At 47.3% G+C, this 24,286-nt stretch overlaps 2 protein-coding genes across 4 annotated transcripts; both read left to right on the top strand.

The window, feature by feature from the left end:
* The first annotated feature begins 1,682 nt into the window (after positions 1–1,682).
* On the top strand, positions 1,683–7,748 carry C7H2orf50 (chromosome 7 C2orf50 homolog). 2 transcript variants are annotated; one of them, XM_032908623.1, is made up of 5 exons: positions 1,683–1,847; positions 1,956–2,176; positions 4,312–4,351; positions 5,376–5,598; positions 7,355–7,748. In XM_032908623.1, exons 2-4 carry the CDS (start codon positions 1,962–1,964, stop codon positions 5,565–5,567), a joined length of 447 nt encoding a protein of 148 aa, XP_032764514.1. In that variant the 5' UTR covers positions 1,683–1,847; positions 1,956–1,961; the 3' UTR covers positions 5,568–5,598; positions 7,355–7,748. The 2 variants fall into 2 exon arrangements, with proteins under 2 accessions (XP_032764514.1, XP_032764512.1); XM_032908621.1 differs by lacking the exon at positions 7,355–7,748 and having other exon boundaries at positions 1,686–2,176; positions 5,376–5,756.
* Positions 7,749–12,053: 4,305 nt separating this feature from the next.
* On the top strand, positions 12,054–23,858 carry Slc66a3 (solute carrier family 66 member 3). Of its 2 annotated transcripts, XM_032907503.1 has the most exons (7): positions 12,054–12,511; positions 14,745–14,827; positions 14,899–14,968; positions 16,927–16,984; positions 19,406–19,526; positions 20,651–20,692; positions 22,637–23,858. In XM_032907503.1, exons 1-7 carry the CDS (start codon positions 12,369–12,371, stop codon positions 22,726–22,728), a joined length of 609 nt encoding a protein of 202 aa, XP_032763394.1. In that variant the 5' UTR covers positions 12,054–12,368; the 3' UTR covers positions 22,729–23,858. The 2 variants fall into 2 exon arrangements, with proteins under 2 accessions (XP_032763394.1, XP_032763395.1); XM_032907504.1 differs by lacking the exon at positions 19,406–19,526 and having other exon boundaries at positions 22,637–22,803.
* The last annotated feature ends 428 nt before the right edge of the window (positions 23,859–24,286 follow it).

The following is a 24,286-nucleotide window of genomic DNA, read 5'->3' as shown; positions in this document are numbered from 1 at the left end:
ACGCTGCAGGTTCTCTGGGCTTTCAGAAGGAGCATACATGGCGGCCCTGGCTAGTTTTAGGTCAACTTAACACAAGCTAGAGTCATCAGCGAGGGGGGAGCATCAGTTGAGAAAAGGCCTCCATAAGATCCAGCTGTAAGGCATTTTAAAAATTTTCTTCCTCCATAATTCACTTTAAAAGGAAAACTTTTTATTGATTCTTTGTGAGTTTCACATTATGCATCCCAGTCCCATTCATCTCCCATCCCTTCATATCCACCCTTTGTCCTTGCAACCTCCCCACAAAATAAACACTCTCTCTCTCTCTCTCTCTCTCTCTCTCTCTCTCTCTCTCTCACACACACACACACACACACACACACACACACACACACACACACACAAAGAGAAAAAGAAAAAAGACATAGAAAACATCTCATCGTAGAAGCTGCAGTGTGTCCCACAGTACATCCTTCCGTCCCACACCATCACTTGCAAATGTTCATTGCAATGAGTCATTGGTCTGCTTCCAGGTCTCTGGCTTCTGTGACACCATCAGTATATTGGATCCTCACCAGGACTCCTCGTTATCCTGTTGTTGCTTCACGTCGTGGGGATCCTACAGCTTTGGATAAGCAGGACTGGCCCTTTCGTGTGTCCCAACCATTTGCAAACGATATAGATTTTGGAGTAGGCCAATTCAGAGCCCGGGATCTAGGCACGGGTGGTAACTGAGAGGGTCAGCGCCTCAACTTTCCCTTCTCTGTACCTCCAGGGATAGCTGTCCAGCACGGCTCCAGCTAGACCACCCAGTGCTGACATGGGCAGGAGGCAGGTTCATCTCTCCTGTTCTCATGCCCTCTGGGCTGGATCCCCCTCCCTTCACCATCAGGGCCAGCTCCATTGTGCTGCCCAGTTAAGGTGCAGAGCCAGCTCTTCTGAGTGCTGCTGCTAGTGAGGGAGTGGGGCTAGTGAGTCATTTCTTAGTGATTGATGGGGGAGGGCCCAGGCCATTACGTGTGGTGCCATCCCTGGGTAGGTGGTCCTGGGTTTTAAAACATAAAAGCCTGAAGGCTGACGAGATGCCTCAGTTCATTGGCTGCTCTTCCAGAGGGCCTGAGTTCAATTCCCAGCAACCACACCGTGGCTCACGACCATCTATGATATGGTCTGATGCCCTCTTCTGGCATGCAGGTGTACATGCAGCTAGAGCACTTATATACATTAAACAAACAAACAAACAAATCTTTTTTTAAAGATAGCAGGCCATGTAAGCCAGTAAGCAATAGCCCTCCATGGCTTCTGCATCAGCTCCTATCTACAGGTTTTAGCCCTGTTTGAGTTCCTGTCCCGACTTCCTTTAATGATAGATTACTATACGGAAGTGGAAGCCAGATAAGCCATTTCCTTCCTAACTTGCTTTGATATTTCATTACAGCAATTAGAAACCCTAACTAAGATATCTTCACTTCCTGCCCCTGGTCTCTCGTCTTTTGGTCTGGGATCTTAGTTTTCCACCAGGGGGAAGCACAGGATCGTGCTCGAGTTCACCAGCCTTCCCAGATCCGCCGAGCATGGAGCACTCACCGCCTCCAGAGATCCAGCGTCAGACACTGTCCCGCCCTCCTGCTCAGGGGAAGAACTGGGCAAAGTACCTACCTACCATCTGCACCCACCAAGTGGCTCAGACGTCCTCGGAGGGCACAAACCGGGTCCGCCCCTTCCGCCCCATGCGCACTCGGGACTCGCCTGTTCCCTGGGCGACGGTCAACACAGGCAGGGCTGCAAAACACAGCTGGGCACAGACGCTGTCCCAGCCTGGAGTGTTTTTTGTCCCCATCTGCCTCTCTCTCTGAGCTCGAGATCCGGTGGGGGACGATGTGGGAACACCTTGTGCAGGTTATCCTGGGTTAAGACGAGAGAGTCTCAACCAGTCTTTCTCTTTTCTTTCTTCTCTTCCTCTCCTGCTTGTCCAGCCCGCCATGGGCAGCCAACACACTGGGCTTCCTAGAACCACATCATCTGGGTACCAACTGCCCCCTACCAGGCAGCTTGCCACAATTTCCCCGGGCCGGGATGGCCCGGCAGCAGGCAGGGCTCTCGCGGGTGGTTGCCAGGGGACTCTAGCCCCGGGTGTGCAGCAGGACCAGCTGTGGAGGGAGCTTGTGGAAGCCGAAGCACGGGGCCAGCGGCGTTGGTGAGTGTCCTGCCCCGCCTCCCTTCTCCCTGAGACCTCCCACACCTCCACTGGTCTTGGCCTGAGAAAGTGCTGAGGATCTATGGAAAGATCGGAGGGGGAGAACTTGGAAGTAGGGTGTGAGAGAGGTCAGCAGAGGCTCAGACTATGGAGGAGCCAAGGCACTCTTTCCCAAAGATAGCAGGGAATACAGGCATAGACAGGGCTCTGGGCCCATCTCCGGACAAACAATAACCTCTCTATCCTCTTCTGGGAAGAAATTGGCAGCTGGAAACCAGGTACTGCCTGGGGCGGGATGCTGGTCTGGGGGTTAGGGTGGGGAGCCTTGTTCTTGCTTTCATTCAGTGAAGAATACTAGGGGAAGCCTGGTAGGTTTGTACCAAGGGGGTCTCCCTTCCAGGACAAAAGGCAACTAAAACACGTTAGGCTTCAGCTTTACATATTAGACTTTTTTTTTTTCCGGAGCTGAGGACCGAACCCAGGGCCTTGCGCTTGCTAGGCAAGCGCTCTACCACTGAGCTAAATCCCCAATCCCTCATATTAGACATTTTTAAAGAATGCACAAGTGGGACCAGAGAGATGGCTCAGTGGGTAAGAACACTGACTGCTCTTCCAGAGATCCTGAGTTCAATTCCCAACAACCACATGGTGGCTCACAACCATCTGTAATGGAATATGATGCCCTCTTCTGGTTTGTCTAAAAAAACTACAGTATCTGCATATATATATATATATATATATATATATATATATCATCTTTTAAAAAACAGAAATGCCTTTCTATTGCTGCAATAAAACACCATGACTAAGGCAGCTTACAAAGCTCACCCAGTGACACACCTCCTCTAACAAGGCCTTGCCTCCTAATCCTTTCCAAACAGTTCCACCAATAGGAGCCAACTGTTCAAATAAATAAGCATATAGAGATCATTCTCATCCAAACCATCGCAAAAGGTGATGACCAAAGGCTGCAATCCCAGCATTGGGAAGGTAGAGTCAGGAGGACCCAAAGGTCAAGTTTGCCTGCTGTAACTTGTACACCTTTAATCCCAGGGGCAGAGGGGCAGAGGGGTAGAGGGGCAGAGGGGCAGAGGGGCAGAGGAGCAGAGGGGCAGAGGGGCAGAGGGGCAAAGGCAGGCAGATCTCTGTGAATTCAAAGCCAGCCTGGTTTACATAGAAAGTTCCAGGCCAGCAGGACCACAATAAGAACCCACCTCAAGTTTAAAAAAAGAGGAAAAAAGAAGAAGAAGAAGAAGAAGAAGAAGAAGAAGAAGAAGAAGAAGAAGAAGAAGAAGAAGAAGAAGAAGAAGAAGAAGAAGAAGAAGAAGGGGAGGAGGAGGAGGAGGAGGGAGGAAGAAGAGGAGGAGGAAGAGGAGGAGGAGGAGGAGGAGGAGGAGGAGGAGGAGGAGTATTCCAAGGTCATTGTCAGCTACATCAAGAGTCCTCAGCATGGACTGGAGAGATGGCTCAGAGGTTAAGAGCACTGACTGCTTTTCCAGAGGTCCTGAGTTCAATTCCCAGCAACCACATGGTGGCTCATGACCATCGGTAATGGGATCCAATGCTCTCTTCTGGTGTGTCTGTAAATAGCTACAGTGTACTTATATAAAAATAAAAAATAAATAAAATGAGTAAACCTTTAAAAAAATTTTCTGAGCTAACCTGGACTAGAATAAAAGAAGAAATAAGGATCATGTAAACTAGAAGTGCTAAACACACCTGGAGTGGGAAGAATATGTGGAAATCACAAAAGCAAGATAGAAAAAGTAACTGGCCACTCTACGTGCTGCTCCATAAATAAAGCATGGGTACTTGGCATTCACCGTGGTTACATAGCGTTTTAATGCCCCCATGGTAATACAAAGACTTAAAGACATAGTAGAAGTTAATTTTCAGGATATTCCAGAAAACAAACAAACAAGATATAATCGAGCTGGAGAGGTGGCTCAGTGGTTAAGAGCACTGGCTGCTCTTTCAAAAGACCTGGGTTCAATTCTCAGCACCCACATGCTGTCAGTATTTCTAGTTCTAGGGAACCCGACGCCCTCACACAGATCTATATGTCAGCAGAACACCAGTGTACATTAAGAAACAAACAAACAAAAAACCTTGATAATCGTGTGCTTTCTTTCCAGGGCTGAGAATTGGGGTTTCCTGAAGGACTATGACCCTCTGGTAAGATGCAACCCCCAACCTCTAGAAAGCTGCTTTCAGTGTGGACATCTGCCCTTTCTTTCTTCCTTCATTTAACTAAATTTTTTTGAGGACCTACTCTGCGCTCTATGCAGAATAGAAGTGAGGAACAAAAGTGTTGTTTTAAGTAACTAGGGGTCTAATGGAAAAGAAAATATTTATATAGAACACTTAGAAAAAAGTATCCAGTATTTGTTGATTTTATTAAAGATATATTTTCACTGGGAGGTGGTAGCACATGCCTTTACTCCCAGCACTTGGGGGACAGACGCAAGTGGATCTGAGGTTAAGACCAGCCGGCTCTACGTAGAGAGTTCCAGGATAGTCAGGGCTATGCAGAAAAACCCTGTCTCAAAAAACCAACCAACCAACTAAAGATATATTTTTCTTTTTGGAAGTGTGTGGTGTGTATATGTGTGTGCTTCCCTGCGTGTGTATGCTTGTATATACAGTTGTAGGAGAGAAAGGGGAGGCTGGAGAGACAGTTTTTCATAATATGGATATTGAGAACTGAACTCTCGACATTTGGAAGTGTGAGCCTTAGCCCTTAGTGGGCGAGCTATCTCTCCAGCTCTGCTGGTTTTAATAAAAATAAACCAACTGAGCCAGGTGGTGATGCACACCTTTAGTCCCCAGCCCTTTGGAGGCAGAGGCAGGCACATCACTGTAGCATTAAGGCCGGTCTCTTCTGAATAGCCAGGGCTGCAGAAGTGGCTTGTGTCTGTCTTGTCTCATGGCTCATTTATTGAGGAGACTTCTCCCCTCCTTAAGGAGTCTGTTGTGTGTATGAATGTGTGCCCAAGTCCCCTGAGGACTTCTCAAGATGCTGTCCTGAGTCCCCATCTCTAGTCCACCATCTACTCTGACTGAAATGGATGTCGTCAAGACCCTATCTAGCTCCCACCCTGGTTTCTAGTTCCACTGGGATATGAGAATCCAAGGACATACTGCCCCGCTTCTTCTTTATCCCATAAAGTGTGTGACCTGGGATGTCTCCTCCCCTCAGGGAAATAAGAAGGAGCCTCAGGAGCTGCCTGCAAATGTGCCCTTCTTCTCAGACACCTTCCCCTCCTCCACAAGCCAGGAGGTGGGCAGCAGGGTGGACACGCCTCTGGGGAGAGCCCTCAGCCACATGGACTTCTTCTTTGTGGAAGGCACTCGGAAGAAGAAGCCAGAGGATGAGCTGCAGCCAGTGTAGAGGGACTCTTGGGGCTGGTCACAGCAGGTGGGTATGGAGTGGGCACAGGCCAGGAAGCCCTCACAAGTGCTCTTGGTCCAGTCCCACACCAGGCATGAGGAGGATTCCAGAAACCCTCCCAGGACCACAGAGCCTCAGCCCTTCCAGCTCAGGACCGCAGAGATTCTGGAAAGGGAGCCCAGTGTTACGGCCAGGAGCGTTTAATGAGTTCAGTCTGACCTCATAACCACGCTCAGAGCTCTGTCTGTCTGCAGGTGCTGGGGTACCCCAGACATGTCTGTGTACGCAGGTGCCCTTAGAGGCCAGAGAAGGCATTGGACCCCTGAAATTAGAGTTAGAGATGGCTGTGAGCCACCATGTGCGTGCTGGGGATGGAACCTAGGCCTTTTGCAAGTGCTCTTAACTGCGGAACCATCTCTCCAGTCCCAGTCTTCACTTACCTTTCTTGCTCCTAGACTTTCACCTTGAATAGACATAGCTGTTTGGTTAGCTGTGAGCATCTTCATCTCTATCAGTAAGGCTCTGGCAGAGCCTCTCAGGAGATACCCATATCAGGCTCCTGTCAGCAAGCACTTATCGGCATCAGCAATAGTGGCTGGGTTTGGTGACTGCAGATGGGATGGATCCCCAGGTGGGGTAGTCTCTGGATGACTTTTCCTTCAGTCCCTGCTCCAGTCTTTGTCCCTGTATTTCTTCCCGTACAGCTAACCATCAACATCAACCAACCAGACTTCCCCCGCCCAGAGCTCCTAGGAACTAAACCACCAACCAAAGAGAACACATGGAGGAACCCATGGCTCCAGCTGCATTTGTAGCAGAGGATGGCATTGTCTGGCATCAATAGGAGGAGAGGCCTTTGGTCTTGTGAAGGCTTCAGTGTAGGGGAATGCCAGGGTGTTGAGGTGGGAGTGGGTGGGTGGGAGTGGGAGCATCTTCATAGAAGCAGGGGGAGGAGCGATGGGAGAGGGAAGGGAAGGGGATAACATTTGAAATATAACTACATAAAATATCCAATAAAAAGTAAATAGGGAGCTGGAGGGATGGCTCAGAGGTCAAGAGCACCGACTGCTCTTCCAGGGGTCCTAAGTTCAGTTCCCAGCAACCACATGGTGGCTCACAACCATCTGTCATGAGATCTGATGCCCTCTTCTGGTGTGTCTGAAGACAGCTACAGTGTACTCATATATAATAAATAAATAAATCTTTATAAATAAATAAATAAGAAAAAAAGAAAGAGCTGTTTGGGAGACGGGGGTGTACGTCATAGAGTAACGCAAAGCGTGCTCATGCAGAAACATGTACGCACCTGTACTGAGCCCCTATCAGTTGCCTCTGTGCCTATCCAACCCCCAAGACAGGCATTGATAGCCGTGTGATATTTACTGCCCCAGAAGGACCTTGGCTCCTTCAGTCATGGTTCCAGGGCCCCTGCACTGGCTGCCAAGCCTGGGGGCACAGCCACTTACAGATGTTGTAGCATTTCAGTTTCATAGATATTTTTGTCACTACCCAGGAAGTCTAGAAGCCACAGCAAACATTCGGGCTAGCCTGGTCAAGTCTCTGTGACGTGTCACTCAGGGCAGCAGTACCCCTCCAGGCCTCCATCTTCACAGTTAGAGGATGGACGGGGGAGGGAAAAAGACAGGTCTCAAGGATGTCACAGAGGCTGCTCCTCTGCAGAGCGCATTGACCAGCAGGGACCACACAGTGCAACTCACCACCTCCTTCCCCATGCACTGACCTGGGCTGCAGCATCACACCCGATATCTTGCCTACGTGTCTCCCAGTTTCTTGGACCAACAGGTTCCTGGCTGGGCTATCCAACAGACTGTTCAGCAGCAGAGTGCCAGGACCAACTGAACCAAGAGAGCCTGCAGGAGACTACAGCATACGGAGTCTGTTTCACTCTGAAGGCCACAGCCGGTCCCACATACCCTCTGCCCTTGCCTCATCTGCAGGCTGCCTGCTTCTGACCTTCACTGTCGCATCCACGGGCTGAGGGGATGAAGGTCCAGCCACCAGCGCCTTCTTTCTCTGGGTCCAGAACAAGGAAGTCTACATGAGCCAAACCCTCGCAGCAGCGCTGGAAAAGCCTGGGAGCGCCATGCAGATGGTCACGTGGCAGCTCAGAGCCCACAGGCTGGGTGGCATCAGGGGTTCGGAAGGGATTAGGCTAGGAGGGCCACAGCAGAGCGGGAAGGATCCCCCTTCAGTTCTAACCATTGCTTCTTTGAGAGCCCCTGCTGCCCTCTGCTCTGTGGCAGAAGCTGCCTGTCTTCTCCAGTGATGAAGGATGAATACTAGCATAAGGGCACGGAGTGACCGTTAGACATCTTCCTGTTCTAGAAATGAAGAGGCAAGGTGGGAGGGACCCATGAGTCCGCCTGAGGGCTGCCTACCCACCATAGTTAGGACAATATGGACGCCGAAAGGAAGGACAGTAGGAAGTTAAGCTGGCTTGGCTCCGTACCCTTGACCGATGTGCACACACAAACATGCGTGCACACGATCAATAATTACATTTTAATTACCGAACTCTTTTGTGGACTACAGAATAAGGAAGAACAGAAAATCACCATATGGCTAACGTAGTCATAGCTAACTTAGGTATGAATTAATAAAGGCCATAGAAACCCTTAGTTAGAGATTCATAGGAAACCGCATCCGTAGAAGGGTGCTGACACGATGTACCTCCCAAAATGACACTCTGGAGACATCAGCTGTGTACCCAAGGAGCCCTCCTACCAGACAGATAATAAAGGAGTGTGACCTGAGAGCCATTAGGAAAAAACAGACATATCCTTGTCACTTCATGAACGACAAAGGAAGCCAAGGCAGTGACCCAGGTTAATGGCTACAGTCTAAGACTTTGCCAAAGGGACCGTAGGGAAGGGGAAACAAATGTCAGGTGACAGATGGACAAGAGCTGCATCCGAGTCCCAGTAGGGAGCAGGGCAATCACAGTGTGGCTGTTTACACAACCCAGCTTCCACAACGGAGCTGGGCTCCTGTAACTGTATATGGGGGTCTGCAAAAATTTGGTCCAAGTGTTCTGAACACATGATAACTGAAAATTAATTCAAAATCAAATACATAACAACCCCAGGTTGTCTGCCAGTGCTACCCAGGGCTATGTCATGTGACTTCACTGCAGCTGTGGCTCTGAACATACATGTGCATGTTTTGTACTCAGCAGGTTGTCACACCACACAATATCAAGAGATGCGGCCTGAAACACTACACACAGGCACCTATGTGCACACATGTGTCCAATACATACACATGTGTGCACACACATGCACACACACACAACTGCTCCTCTACTTGACTCAAATTTCATATTTTTTTAAATTTATATGAGTACACTGTAGCTGTCTTCAGACACACCAGAAGAGGGCATCGGATCCCATTACAGATGGTTGTGAGCCACCATGTGGTTGCTGGGATTTGAACTCAGGACCTCTGGAAGAGCAGCTAGTGCTCTTAACCACTGAGCCATCTCTCCAGCCCCTCAAGTTCCATTTTTTTCAAAATGAGTTTGGGTTGCAATTAGAACAGTTTCCAGTAAATTTTAAATATTCTTAAATGTGCTGTGTCTTTTAATTACTTATTTATATAAAAGGGAATTCTTTGCATTGAGAATTATAAAATCAAAATGTCAGGGGGCTGGAGAGATGGCTCAGGGGTTAAAAGTCCTGGTAGGTTTCTAGAAGGCTAGGGTTTGGTTCCTGGCATCCACATAGTGACTCATGACTATAACCCCAATTCCAGGGAGTCCAACGTCCTCTTCCAGCCTCTATGGGCACCAGGCATGCATGAAGTACACAGACTGATATTCAGGCAAAACAACCACATACATAAAATAAAAATAGATTTTAAAAAACTTTAAAATAAAATAAAAACACTAGTCAACTCTGAAAAATGTTGAAATTGTTCTATTTTCAGTCCTATCATATATTCAGCCAAGATTTAATTCTTTAGTAAAAATGACATAACCATCTCGGTATGCAAATTTGCTTTTTATCTTTAGTAAATTGCAAACTTAAGTGTAAACCAAAGAATATTTTTTTTAAAAAGTATTTAATTTGTTATCAGCAAGTGTTCTATTTGCACACATTTTTTTTTATAAAGTTCAAGGATTTTTTTTTTATTAGAGTTTGAGTAAAACAGAGGGCAGGCAAACTATAAAACTTGGAAAAGAAAAACCATGTCCTTTTTTAGTAAGTAGCCACATGGCAGACCAGCAGTCAGTGTGGTGAGGGAAGTGGGGGAGAGTCTCTGGGGAAGTAACAGAACCAAAGTGTTTGGAAAAGCATCCTTCAGAAAGAGTCAGAGAAGGAAAGACACAGGAAAGGTGTCCAGGCTGGCTCTGAAAGCTACGGCCTGATCACATGGTGTTCATAGCTCTATATCCAGGGTCCCATAGAACTTTCTCAGTTGAGATGGGCTGTGAGTGGAAGGAGTTTAAGAAGACCTGGTGTAGAACAAGCATTGTTCCCAGTTTCAGTGCTGAGCACAGCACACTGGCCAGTAGCTTATGTGCCACGTATAAATACAGACAGATAAGCCATATGTGGATGGAAATGTTAGCTATTGATTAGCTTAGAGATGTAAGGGGTTGTTTGCCTATATGGGACGTGGAATCCTTTTACCTTAGCATTTACCCTCAAAATGGAACAAACTGCTACTTTGTAAAATGGAGTCACTCAGGGCAAGGCTGCTGGCTTTACCCAATATGGAGTAACTTGGAGCAGAGCTGGCTGGCTGGGATCTCCATTCTGGTCTACTTTTCTTAGGAGCAGAATTGTCTGCTGATGTGCAACATAGCTAAAATATGGGTTCAAGTGTGTGTGTGTGAGCACTGGGTAGGACCGGAGGCGAGAAGGAAGGTGTGCTGGTTTACAGCGCTGAATCAGCAGACTGCATGCAACCAGGTGCATGAGTGTGTGTGTGTGTGTGTGTGTGTGTGTGTGTGTGTGTTCTGCCTCATAACTTAGTGATCTCCAGAGGTGGGGAAAATGACCCCCTGTTCCAATCTTGTGCCTAAAGGGTGTCAAGGTTTTCTCCCCGTTGTGTTGTTTCTCCTGAGGAAATATACAGAGGCGCCAACTCTCCCCAGGTAGTGCTCCAACAGACCAAAGAATCAATCCCATCCAAGTGCAGCTTTGGTCAAACGATGACTTTTATTGGGATTGTTCACTGGACTGTAAGTGATACAGGCACCCCTATCACCCGGCATGGGTGAGATGACTCATAAAAACTGCACCACTGACTGCAGACAGGCTGTCAGCCTCCCTCCCCCCATGCAACTCAGGGAAAAGCTACTGTTTACAGTTTATAAACACTGCAGAGGAGAGGGACCTTGTAACGCCCCACCACCACCCCCACTCTCCAGGGCATGCTAGTGGGCCCTGAAGTCCCCAGCCAGTGATCACAGTCACCCTCATTCCAGAGAGTGCAGATCCAACTAGAGGGAAACAGCACCACGACATCCCCTTATCAATAGTCATCAATAATTCTTTTGAGGACCTGAATTAGATCCTCAGAACCCACTTTAAAAGGGGTGGACAGTCAGGAGTGACATTTGCGGTTGTCCATTGGCTTATGCAAGCACTCACATGCTTGCGCATATGCCAACAACAACAACAACAACAAAAAACCAAAAAGTAAAAGAAGGAGGAAGGTTAGAAAGAGAGAGCTCTCAGAGGGTACGACGGAAGAAGTTTATAATCCCAGCATTTGCCAAAAGACGGTGGGGAAATCAGTAGTTCAAAGCCAACGTGGGTCATGTGACCGTGTCTCAAACCACACAATAAATGGCCTGGTGCAGTGACACACACTTGAAATCTTAGCGCTTGGAAAGCGGAAGCGGGGGATGGAGAGGATCCGAAGTTGAAGGCTGGCTTAGGCTACACACACACACACACACACACACACACACACACACACACAGAGAGAGAGAGAGAGAGAGAGAGAGAGAGAGAGTGTTAGTTCAAGGCCAGTCTGCGTTTGCGTTTTCGTGAGACCATGTTTCAAAAAAAAACAAAAACAAAAACAAAGACAAACAAACAAAAAAAACAGGAAAATGTGTGCCTCCGGGAATAGGGAGCAAACTCACTGAGATTAGCCTCCCCACAAGTAGAAAGCTAGTGCCTTGTAGCAGGGTTTCAGAGGACTCACCCAGTCCTCAGGCTTTTCCAGGCCCATAAGACTAGAAGGATGCTGACGAGGTTAGACCAAGGGCTTTGAAAGTTTTAATCTCTAGAGAAAAAAGATAACTTGTAGAGAGTGGAAAACCTCAACAGAATGTCTCAGGGGTAAGGCCCTGGGCCCACCCAACCCCCGAGGAGGCTAGTCTGCTTGGCGTTTCCATTCCGCTAAGAGGAGCACCCTTGGGTGGAATCCGGAAAATGAATCAGCAATTGGCAGTGTCTGGCAGGGCAGGGCAGAACCACCGCCCTGGGTGCCCGGAGGACCGGGAGCGGAGCAGACCCAGGGCAGTGCACACCCAGAGCAGAGCAGACGCCCGGCAGGGAGCATCACGAGCCAAGCCGACTCCGGGCGCGCCCGGAGCGGAGCAGACTCGGGGCGGGGCGCACGGGAGCGGAACTGGCAAGGGGTAGGGAGCATCCTAAGCAGAGCAAACTCCGGGCGGAGCGCACTCGCAGCACAGCAGCTCGGGGCGTGGTCGAGGCGGGGCCTGGCCGGCGGGAAGGCGGAAGGACTCTTTGGATTTTGAGCCTCAGGTTCTAACCTATAAGATCCCGAAGCCCCCTGGCCTAGCACGCCCGTGACTGCAGAATGGAGGCCGGGCTGCTATGGTTCTGCAACTGGAGCACGCTGGGCGTGTGCGCCGCACTCAAACTGCCGCAGATCTACGCGCAGCTGGCGGCGCGCAGCGCACGAGGGATCAGCCTCCCTAGTTTACTTTTGGAGCTGGCCGGGTAAGGTCCCAGGAGGCCTGCAAGGAATTGGGAGTCCGGGAAACCAAGGGTTAATTTGGGGGGCTTGGGGCTAGGAGGTGCTTAACTGGGCGCTCCCACCCACCTCCCCTGCTTCTTCCCAAATTCCAGGATTTGCCTGAGCATGCCCATTTTATAGATTCAGAAAAGAAAAGCCTCTCTCTCTCTCTCTCTCTCTCTCTCTCTCTCTCTCTCTCTGACTTACATCAACACTAAAAGTATCTCTCAAAGTGTTATCCAGATATTTAACATATTTCCAGATGTTAAAACAATTACTTGACAGATGTGACTTGCCGCGAGCAAAACCATTTGCACCTTCAGTCTCTTGCCATCCCTAACCTCACCCAGCACCACCCACATTTTTTTCCTGCCTTGAATCTCCTAAGTGTTAAGCTATTTGAGTTACAAGATTTGGTGATTCCATGTGGGAAGGAAAAAGGAGAACTTGAAATTGTGTTGGAGTCCAACACGTAGGGATGGGCTGAGACTGCTGCAGGAGTTCTCGGTAACCTTGACTATGTAGTTAAGAGTAAGGGGCAAAGTTGTAAAACTTTGGTTGGGAAAAACAAACGGCAAACACGTTCCTAAGTCCCACGATCTTGCACCAGCCTCTTGCACAAAACCTCACGGTTTGACACCAGTCGCACCCCGCAGTCTTGTGTTCATTCAGTGGGACACGCCTATCTGATAGAATTGGGGAGGGGGTGCGGTGCTTCAAAGTGTACCTTTCCAGGGACGCTAGATGCTAGGCGGGGCTCTGATCCATTGGCTCCATAGAACGAGAGTATGTGCATTTCAGAGAAGGGAGAGACTGTCAGGGTAAGAGTTAAGGCAAAAGGCAGAATGAAGGATGCAAAAGTGACAGCCTGGCTGGAGCAGAGGATGGGGACGTGAAGTCAGGAGAGCTATTTGGCCTCTGGCTTGCTAAGTTCTTCATGGACATCTGAAGCTGAGGTTTCAGGGTGCAGGACTGAATAGAAAGCTCAGGGATGCCTCCAGAGCGCCAAATCCAACATCTCTTACTCTGACTGTAGCTCCCTCTTTGCTGCCTGGTTTTAAACTCAATTAGGGATGGTCTCAGATCCAACAGCCGACCCAGGGGAAAAAAGCTCTGGCCATGGAATGTTCCCCAGGATGCGGAAGGGTCTTGTAGTCGGTCGTGGTTGTGGATCAAGTAGGCTCTTTCCTGGAACTCCCAAAGGCCTCTCTTCCTCCCTTCGAGGCAGTGGGCGAGCAGCTAAGACTTCTGTAATTATGTTTGGCAGGGTTAAGACCAGCTCTGTGGCCAGAAGGCCAGTATGCTCCACCACTGAAATCCAATAGTTATTTATCCCTACTTCTGCCAGGAGTTTACTACAATGGCTCCTGGTGCGTGAGAACTTTCTGAAGGTCCTTCTGGGGCCCCTACACGCATTCCTTCTTTAATCCTCAAACAGCTTTAGGTTAGAGCTGTTTTAATCCAGAGGTAGGAACAATAGGAATAGGAGGGGCAACCTAGCCGGATCCTGGCGGTCTACATTCTGACTCCTCCCTTCTTTCTGTTCCCTTCCCACCTCCTCCCTGCATGGCTAGGATGGTCACTACAATTCTGCTTCCCTTCTGGGCCTTGCTTGCCTGTCTGCCTGCCCCTCACCAGCCAGATGATCTCTGAGGCATCGGGAAGAACACCACTGTCAAACCAGTGTGCATACTGCAGGGACTATGCCTTGGGGACATAAGCCCTCCTTAGATTTCAATCTGAGAGCTCAAATCTAAAATCATGATTTGAGGGAATTGGATCTTGGCCAAAGCGTACTTTAATGACACCTGAGACACCATGCCTGGTTGACAGTTGTTTTAGAGAAACCTTAAAAACAGAGAACTTACGCGCCATCCCTAGGGTCCCCCTAAAAGCATAACAGCTAGAACTAGGGCAACATCTCCTGGTGAGACTCTTACCCTTGGGTTCTTACATGGCCTTGTCTTTTTGACCTTTAGTTTCCTCAAGTGATTGCTATGATGTGGAAGGCGGTGTAGGTAACCCTGAAGGTGTTTGGCTGACCCTCAAGGACTATTGGATACGCCATATGTCTCTGGCAATATTCCCAAAGGTCTATCCTCAAGTCAATCACACTTATGATGAAGACCACATAGGCTAGAGAAAATGTGCCAGAGTCTGGGGTCTGGAGGGTCGGGCACAGGGTGGTCTGTGAATATATGCATTTCCTGTCTGCAGGTTCCTGGTCTTCCTTCGTTATCAACATTACTATGGGAACCCACTGCTCACCTACCTGGAATACCCCATTCTCATCGTACAAGGTAACTTGTTCTCTAGCTCCCCAGCCTTCCCACCTGCTACCCTGCCCATCTCACAGAGCCTCTTCTTTCAGACATTGTCCTCCTGCTCTTCGTCTTTCATTTCAATGGGAACGTGAAGCAAGCCTTGCCGTACATGGCTGTGTATCCTTCCTGCATATGAGCTGGAGATAAGAGTTGGAGGCGCTAAGGAAGGGGGCTCAGTTGTGGCATACAAGAGGCTCTGGATTCTGTCCTCAGCACCGAGAAAGAATCACAAATGCAAGTCTTGACATAGATCTTAGGTTAGTACAGTTGCTGCCAGAGATCCCCATAACAGGATGCCCCATTGCTCTCCAAGACCCAGTGGGGTGTAGACTTGCTGTTTCCTGGATGAACATGAGAAATGTGCAGCCGCCCTGCTAAGAGCAACAAGCTCCACCTGTGCTTATCTTGGGCACTCCTTCCTTCTGAGAGCATGTCCCCAGGGGATTAATAACACCAGTGTGCCTGGAACCAAGTCTCATGCAGGATGCACCTGGCAGGTGCCTCTCAGTGAGTTAAGTGTGGGCTGGATGGGTTCCACTGATCACACATTTATGCAAAACTGTAATTTAGAGGCCGAGCCTTGTCATCTGGGTGGCTGTGTTGGTTTGGAGGCTTACAGTGCAGAATGGCCAACGATCAGACTGTACCACTCAGTGGAATCTTCTTTGCAAAGGGTGAGATTCCATGCCAGCTCTTTTCATAGAGATTTTGTTCACTTTTCTTGAATTTCTTACTCTTTAAAAGGCCAAGAAAGTGTTCTCATGGTAGTGGCAGTCAATTAATCCTGCTGCTCCATGACACAGCCACACACCCGTTTTACAATGACAGGCCCAAGGGATTGGGCAAGTCTTGACCAGAAACTGTCTCAATTGCTACTAGACCCCTGGTTAAGATTCCCCTCCCCCCATAGAAAGAGGGAGAGCACACTGTAATCCACTTCTGCTCTGAGGTCAGTTTCAAGGGGGCATTGCCTTCATCTCCCGGTATAGCTGAGGACTCCTGATCTTTCAGTCTCCACCTCTTAAACGCTAGGATTACAGGCTTTGTGCCACTACACTTTGCATAGAGAATGCTTTAATAAGAGTTTAGCACAGCTGGATGCTGGCCATCTTGGCATAGGCCATCTTTAGTGTAATCCCTTTACCTACTTAATGTGGCCATTGTTTTTAGTCACCTTTGGCTTTCTTCTGTATGCTGATAGCATGTGAGAAGTGGACAAGGTGAGGAAGAAAACACAAGGCAAAGTAGCAGGAAGTGACTAGTTCTTCCCAGCCACTGCTACTCGGACCATGCCCTCCCAATTGCTCCCCTCTCCTCAGCCCTTATAGCTTGATCTTTTTGCTCTGGTTGGGTCCCTTTGTTTCATATAGTCACTGAGCTTCCTGAGCAGGTCAGATGGAAAGTGGTTCCTCCTTACCTACCATCGCACACCCCAACTAGTGTGCTTTTACAACACTTAGTGGGAAAAGAGTGAGGATTCAGTAAAAAGTTCACACATAGTACTACAGTTTTGCAGAACACCTCTCCTTTGCAAGGCTGGATCTTTTTTCTAAGTGCTTAATTTTGACAATGCCTTAGAGATGTCTCCATCTCCGGCAGACAGGGAAGGCTGGAGACATGGCTCTGTGGTTAAGAGCACTGGCTGCTCTTTCAAATGACCCAGGTTCACTTTCTAGCACTCACATGGCAACTCTCAACTACCTATAACTCCAATTCCAGGGGATCCAGCACTCTCACACAAACATGTAGGCAAAACACCAGCATACATAAAACAAAATGATTTATTAAAATGAAAGAAAGCCCACTGATGAATATTCCCAATCCCAGATTACAGTGTATGAACACAGGTCTGTGTTTTCTTCCATAATTTTCTTCTGTTCTTTTAACTCAGAGCAGATGTTCATGTTCAACCCCTTGAATGTTTCTCAAACTACACACTGTCCAGCATAACAATCCCCCACTCTACCTTGCCTTCTGTGTCACCCTCTGTGGTCTGGCTTGTTCTGTGAAGGACAAGATGGGAGGGGTGGATGGACCTATCAGTGACACTGCTGTGTCCCTTAGCACTTGACCAGATTTGTGTCTTCTTGGTTCATCCTCAGCCTGCAGAAATGGATCATCGATTTGGCCATGGTGAGTGGTGCCACTAACAAACTGAAAAAACAGATACCTTCTCTCTGCCCCTACATCACTTCAGAGCAGTGGTTCTCACAGGGAACCATGGAGTTAGCTTGACCTAGCAGCCTTCAGAGGCATGCATCATAGGTTTTTCGGGTTAGAGTCCATGGCTTCAGGACATCATATGCCTTCTAGTTCCTGAGACCAGCACCCTCCCTTGGGCAGCAAAAGCATTCAGGCTGATTTGTTTCTCTGTATGTCCTCTTAGTAGTCAAGGAAGCATGGAAACTTGAGAAGACAATTGATCTTGGACATTAATCTCTCATCAATCTTGTTTATCCTATATAGTTTGCAAATGTCATTGTATCCTGGCAACTACAACTGTACTGATTCTGGCAAATGCAATATATTGTTTCTGATAGAGGTATAAAAAGCCTGATTGCTCTCAATAAAATGGCCATAACTTCCTTCAAGTTTTGCTGTGGCCCCTCCAACTGGCCTGGTCTCATTAAAGCCATTATCAGGTGACCTTGGCCAGTAAGTAAATGAGGGTGCTTACAGTTCTCAACCTGAGATGCGATGCCTGCATGATGATGATATGGGGATGTATATAGACATTTGCAGAAGTCATCTCCTTCTACCTTGTGGATTTCAGGGAATGAACTTAGGTCATCAGGCCCACAGCAATCTTCCCCACCCACTGAGCCATCTTGCCATCCTGGCAGCTTAATTTTTAAAGGAGTAACTTTCCCATTTCCCCTGCTCTGACTTCTCCTTCAGTCCCTGTACAAGCATTTACTGTGTGCCTGCTCCCTGGAAGAATTGGGGACTGGTACTTTACATGGCCACGTGCAGTTTATTCTCATTTCTGCTTCTTCCCAGTCCCTTGCCTGCACTGGACTGTTTTTCGAGAAAACGTAATGCTATCCCTTGAGTGTGTGTTGGCACTACCAAGGTTCTCTTATGGCCCATTTGCATATGCCCCTTGATCTCAAAGTTGGCTTTGTCATGACAAGTAAACACTCAAAAGTAGCTTGTCCATTTGGACATGGCCACATTGTAACCCACTTTGGGTGTCTCTTTCTTTTTGGACCCTAACCACCACACTGATCTGGCCTGGCCCTCTTCCCTTGCTGTATTCACTACCCCAATTTCTCAAGAGCCTTCTCCCCCACAGGCTTCCCTTTCTTTTTTTTTTTTTTTTTTGGTTCTTTTTTTCGGAGCTGGGGTTCGAACCCCGGGCCTTGCGCTTCCTTGGCAAGCGCCCTACCCCTGGGCTAAATCCCCAACCCCCCGCCTTCCCTTTCTTAAAGGCACCTGTGCCCAGTTCCCAGTGTAACTTTTGTCTGTTTAGGCTTGGCAGTGGCACTGCCCCATCATCTGCCCAAACCCCCCCCACACTCCCCGCTCCATGGTTCTTCCCTGTCTCACCTTCAGGGACCTATGGAGGCCAGCCATATAGGTGATATTGTCCCAGCAGGAAGCAAAGCAGGTACTATCCTCCAGAGCCTGTCAAAGGCCCTGGGACTGCCATTCATATGAAAGCCAATCCCACCCCACTTTGCACACACCACCCTCAAACTTTCACTATAGATCAAGGTTTCTACTATTCCCTTGGTTCTCTGGCCTGCCTGGCTTTCAAACACATCACTTTCTGTGGCCCTTCCTAATCTATTCTGCTTCATTTCCCTGACTTCTTGAATGTTGCTCCTGCCATGCTGCTCAGTCTGGGTGACTGCAGTGACCTTCCTCTGGACAGTCTGAGCCTAGATGCTGCAGTGGAGATGGGGCCTGATGGGTTGATAGCCAATTTGCAAGGCTTTCTTTTCTGAGAGGTAACAGGAGACAGGGCACTTGGGATGGGAAAGAGACACAAGTCTCCTGTGGCTAGTTTGCAAGTTGGTCAGTTAAATGCTATCCCAGGATATACCCCCTCTATTCTCGGGAGAGTAGGGACAGACGAGTCTGCAGTCAGGTCTGTGGTTCTTCTGTTAGCTCTGGCCAATTCATTCCCTACCACAGAGGTAGCCAAGAATCATTCTTCACCAAACTGAGGTTTCAAACCTTAGCAGGTTAGAGATGGCAGACTTGAAAATCTGGCTTAGAAAACACTGTATCTGGGCTGATGACTCAGTGGTTAAAGGTGCTTACTGCCAAGCCTGACAACCTGAGTTCAATCCCCAGGATCACGTGGTGGGAGGAAAACTGGCCCCCATGAGTTGTGTCCCCTCTCTAAAGAATAACAAGTAAAAATAATTGATAAAAAAATATGCAAAGCGGGTTGGGGATTTAGCTCAGTGGTAAAGCGCTTGCCTAGCAAGCACAAAGGCCCTAGGTTCGGTCCCCAGCTCCGGAAAAAAAAAAAAAAAAAAAATAAGCAAAGCACTGTACCCAGTCATCTTTTTAGGTTCCTAACTCTCATTTTATCCACAATAGAACTTATGCACAGTCATTAGTGCAGCCAGTAAGTTTGCTCAGCTCCAGTATTTGTGGAAGGCACAAGATTCGGGAGCTGTGAGTGCACTGACCTGGGGGCTCTCCGCCTACACCTGTGCAAGTAAGATAACCACTCTCTAGGGACTGGGTTTCATCAATGTCAGTATCTTTCTGGTATTAACTGACTGAGGTCTTTTTTCACACTAATATTTTTTATATTAACTATTCAACAGAACCTGCTAAGGGTACCTTTGTGTACAAGGGGGTGTAGTGCAGACTACAGCTGAGTACTGGCTTCAACTGTTACCCAGAGTCCTGTTCACTACAGAGGGTTGTTAATGGAGAAAGGAACTGAACAACAACAACAAAACCCACAAAACACTGGTTAGACAGGAAGAGCTTGTTTGCTCTAAGCCTTAGTTGTCTTACTATGAAAAATGAGGTGGAGTTTAATGCTTAAAAGAACTTTTGCCAAGCATGGTAGTGCATACCTTTAATCACAGTACTCAGGAAGCAGAGGCAGGTGGGTCTCCAGGAGTTCAAGACCAGCCAGTGGTACAGTAAGGCCCGATCTCAAAACATATAGTTTTTAAAACATTTAAAAATTTTTATGTATATTGGTGTTTTGCCTAAATTTATGTATGTGCACGACATGCATGCCTGATGCCCTCTCGGGCCACAAGAGGGAGTCAGATCCTCTGGGACTAGGGTTATATACCCCTATGTGGGTGCTGCGAATTGAACTCAGGTCCTCTGGAAAAGTCAGTACTTTTAACCAATGAGCCATCTCTCCAATCTATCTACCTGTATCTTCGTAATATGTGTGCATGCACATGTGTGTACACACACATACATACATACACACAAAGACAGACAGACAGACAGACACACACACACACACACAAAGCCTTCTTCAGCTAAAGTGCCTGGGAGCTCAATATGCAAATCAGACTTTTAAGGGTTTTTTTCTTTTCTTAGGGTGGGCATATGGAGATATTGGAACCCTTCCTGGCAGTGCTGAGCTGTTACAAATCACCTCCGCTTTTGTGAGCAGCTTCTTCAGGACTGGGCCAGGGTGCACAGCATGTCATTAGATGGTTACACAATTCAGTATTAATAAGGGTCCCATCAATGTCATTAAAGAAGTTAATACTGTTATAGTAAAACAGAAAGGCATGAACTAAATAGAAATATCAAAATGTGTGAGAATCAAGTTATTTATTTGCTGTGAATTTTCTTTTACAGCAAGAATAATAACAACTTTAATGACCACTAATGACCTGACAAGTAAGTAAAAACCCGACTTCCTATATGCATTTTTTGGTGAGACTTAGGTCTCCACATGGGATCCACCATAAGGCTTAACAGATTCATTTGGCTGAATTGGGCTACAGATTCCAAAGACAAAATAACACACATGTAGCCACCGTACATCAGTGGTGGCTGTCTCCAGTAAGCACCTGCTCCTTGCAGTCCTCGGGGAGGAACATATCCAAGGGAGTCAATTCTCATCCTGGAGTTTCTACCTCAACAAGGAAGTTGGACAGGAGTCCGTCCCACAATTAGCTGATGAACTGTGCTGTGAAATGGGTTTTCAGAGCAGGGCACAGATATGGTGGCATGCACTTTGTAGTCCCATACGCTTAAGGTGCTGAGGCAAAAGAGCCAGGCCAGCCAATCTCCCGACCAAAAATGAGAGACGCCGGAGACAGAGCAGTGGGGTAGCTGAAGGAGCTCTGGGGGAGCTGGGAGCAGAGTCTGCAGAGGAGCAAGGTCTTAAAGGCTAAGTAAGAGGAGTAACACCAAACACGACCAGCACTGGCCATACCAAGTAGTTCAGGACACGGGGAGCAGGGAGCTGGGAGATGGGGGGAGAGGAGGGAAGGTTGGCAGGAATCAGAGAGGCAAGAATAAGACATGCCTTGAGCAGAAAGACACCTCTAACTGCTTTAAATCAGTGAGCACACACATCCAAGGAAACTAAGAAAATACTCTGGCTGGAATTAATTAACCCCTTAGCTGACCTCAACAGCATCTTTGGAAAGTGAAAAGATAGAAACCTATCCAGTAAGTGGTAAATTTCCTCAGCACTAGACCTTTTGTTGAGAAAGCAAACTTTAGAAGAGTGAAGCTTTAGAACAGTTTGGGGGGTTGTACTTTTGTAAGCTCTGACTTTAGTGACAGGATCGAACAGGAGATAGGCCTTGTTGTCCTGTGGGACTTGAGTTCACAGGAGAGAAAGGACATAATTAAACAGCAAAGAACCTACACATAAAAGTCTATATTTAAAAGACCAAGAATGCTCCCACTGTTGTCTGTTTCTCATCTGTCACCGCTGTTCCCGAGGGACTAGCTTTTAAAAACAGTGTGGCCAGTTGGGTATGGTGGTGCACACCTGTAGTCCCAACGCTGGGGAGGCAGAGGCAGGCTGGTTTTTGTAAGTTCAGGGCAAACCTGGTTACATAAAAGTTCCAAGACACAAAGAAACACCCACACCCACAATGTGCTACTGCGCCTTATGTATGTAGAATGTTTGGTAAAATAGCTTGTCTTACACGTAGGGAGCTCTGGATTCAATCATCTATGTGTCTAAAATTTTAATCCCAGCATTTGGGATGCAGACGCAGGAGGATCAGGAGTTTAAAGCCATCCTCAGCTACAGAGTTTGAATCAATGAGACCTGACATAAAACAAACACAGATTTCATGTCGGAAAGGGCAAGTTAGGCCACTATTCTTATGATCTATCAGTCCCATTTTTAAGTAGGTACTTTATTATACAACATGTACTGACACTGGGCTGATTTCTCAGATGTTGTCTCATGAGATGCAATCTTTGCTGTGCTGCCCAGGTTGGCTTTTCACTCAGGCCTCAAGCAGTCCTCCTCCCTCAGCCTCCCTCATAGATCCATGAGCAGGCCCACCACTTTACTAGAATGGTCTTCATAGAATGCAGCATTTTGAGACAGCTGTGTCAAGATGTAAGCAAAGGGGTCTCAGTTGCACTTCTTGGCCAGAGCCGTATTACTTCAATGTAACACTAAGGATGTATGGCTGCCCAGGTGGTCATTTCTACAGGGAAGTCCTTTTCCTAGATATGTCTGGAACCAATGTTCTCATGATCTCATTGTTTTGTCTGGGGTTGGGGTAAAACTTTACATAGGCTCCTAATTAAAGCAGTATACTGTCCAGTTTTTTTTTAATGTCAGAACTTTCTTTTCATTTATTTCAGTTCTTATACGTTTTGTGATCATGTTGGCTTTAAATATATGGGTAACAGCAACGGTACTTCACTACCGGAAGTCTGTCACCAAAGCTGAATGATGGATGTATTCTTTCTACACGCAGTGGACTTCAAATGACCAAATCAGAGGATGCACCATTGCTTTTCATTGCTACCTTTAAAATTGTTTCCTAGTCAACCATTTCAGAGACTTTAGATCAGGTTTGTTAAAGCACTTGGCTGAATATGGAAGTACAAACCTATAATCCCAGCACTGGGGAGTCTGTGGTAGTATGGGCTACACAGCAAACTCAGACACGGAAGTCAAGGAAGGAGGGAAAGAGACACTTGTTTTAAAAAGGCCAACTTCCTTCCCCTACCCTCCTAGGTTGTGGGAGGGTTTAGATTGGGTTGTGTGTAGCTTTGCCCCTCCCTTCCCCACAAGATAGTCTCGCTACATAGCCCAAGCTATCCTCCAATCTGTGACCCTCCATTGGTCTTCTGAGTACTGGGAATGCTTGACTAGAGTGAGCCACCACACCTGGCTTTGACAATTCAAATGATGGAACCTGCCCAAGAAGCCACCTTCACCCTTAAAATCACGGTTAAGTTCTCTGAAGAGCCAGCTACATCTACACTGTGGCTTTCAGAATATTAAGCAGCCTTCCCACAAGGAGTAGGGTCTGCTCAGTCAGAAGTGGAACTGTTCACACCTGCGCAGTTTAACTCTAGGGCTTGGCCTTGTTATGTCATAATGCAGTATAACATCCTCTCAATCCAAGCAGGGCTATCAAAGTGTACACAGGTGTATACTAAGCAGTTCTCCAACACAGTGTGCCTTAGGGAGTTCCTAAATAGAGCCCTATCTGTTTAGATCAGAAAGCCTCAGCAGTCTCTCCATTTAAGCACAATGCCACCATTTTTTAAAGGGCTACATCTCAATTCCTATTGCTAGAACTTAGTTTTAGCTACTGGAAGGTATATATACAGTAGAGTATTGCGAAGTCCTACCCAATTCTTAGGGATTTTGTTCATACTAAAGTAAGACTATCCTACATTGTTGTCTGCAGAACTTCCTCTGATGTTTTATAAATCCAACCTTTAAAAGCTTAGTTTCTTCTTCTATGTGAATGTCATTATTCTGGTATACTGCAAGAAAGTAAATGATGTTTGCTGGAAAATGTTTAGTTTTCCATATTTAATAAACTTTAATTTGTTGAACTCCACAGAATCTTAAGTTGTCATTAATTTTCAGTTAGGTAGGTATAACTTATTAGCAACCCAGCAAACCTGGACCCGGAGGAGAGAAATACTACATCTAAACATAAATCATTCTATGGCTATTTCAACCAGTGCCAGAAAACAAAGCCCAAGTTCATCTTTTCTCACAGATACTGACAATCAGCCCATTAACCTGTTAATTAATTTAATATAAACTGTAGTCTTTACTCCAACAAGTGTATTAGATATATTCAATCAGGGCCTTTTATCACTACTTCAAGCAATTCCTTTAAATAAAAACAAAAAACAAAACAAACAAGACCTTCCCCATTAGTTGCCCAAGCTGGGCTCAGATTCATCTTTCTGCCCTCATTTCTTCAGTGTGTTTTTCCAGCATGCATCTGCACCACTGGCCATTTCCCCACTTTTGGAAGGAAC

The sequence above is a fragment of the Rattus rattus genome, chromosome 7 (genome assembly GCF_011064425.1).
Source record: "Rattus rattus isolate New Zealand chromosome 7, Rrattus_CSIRO_v1, whole genome shotgun sequence".
Lineage (NCBI taxonomy): Eukaryota > Metazoa > Chordata > Mammalia > Rodentia > Muridae > Rattus > Rattus rattus.
Note: the sequence above shows the minus strand (reverse complement) of the source record. Positions and strands in the feature narration are given on the sequence as shown.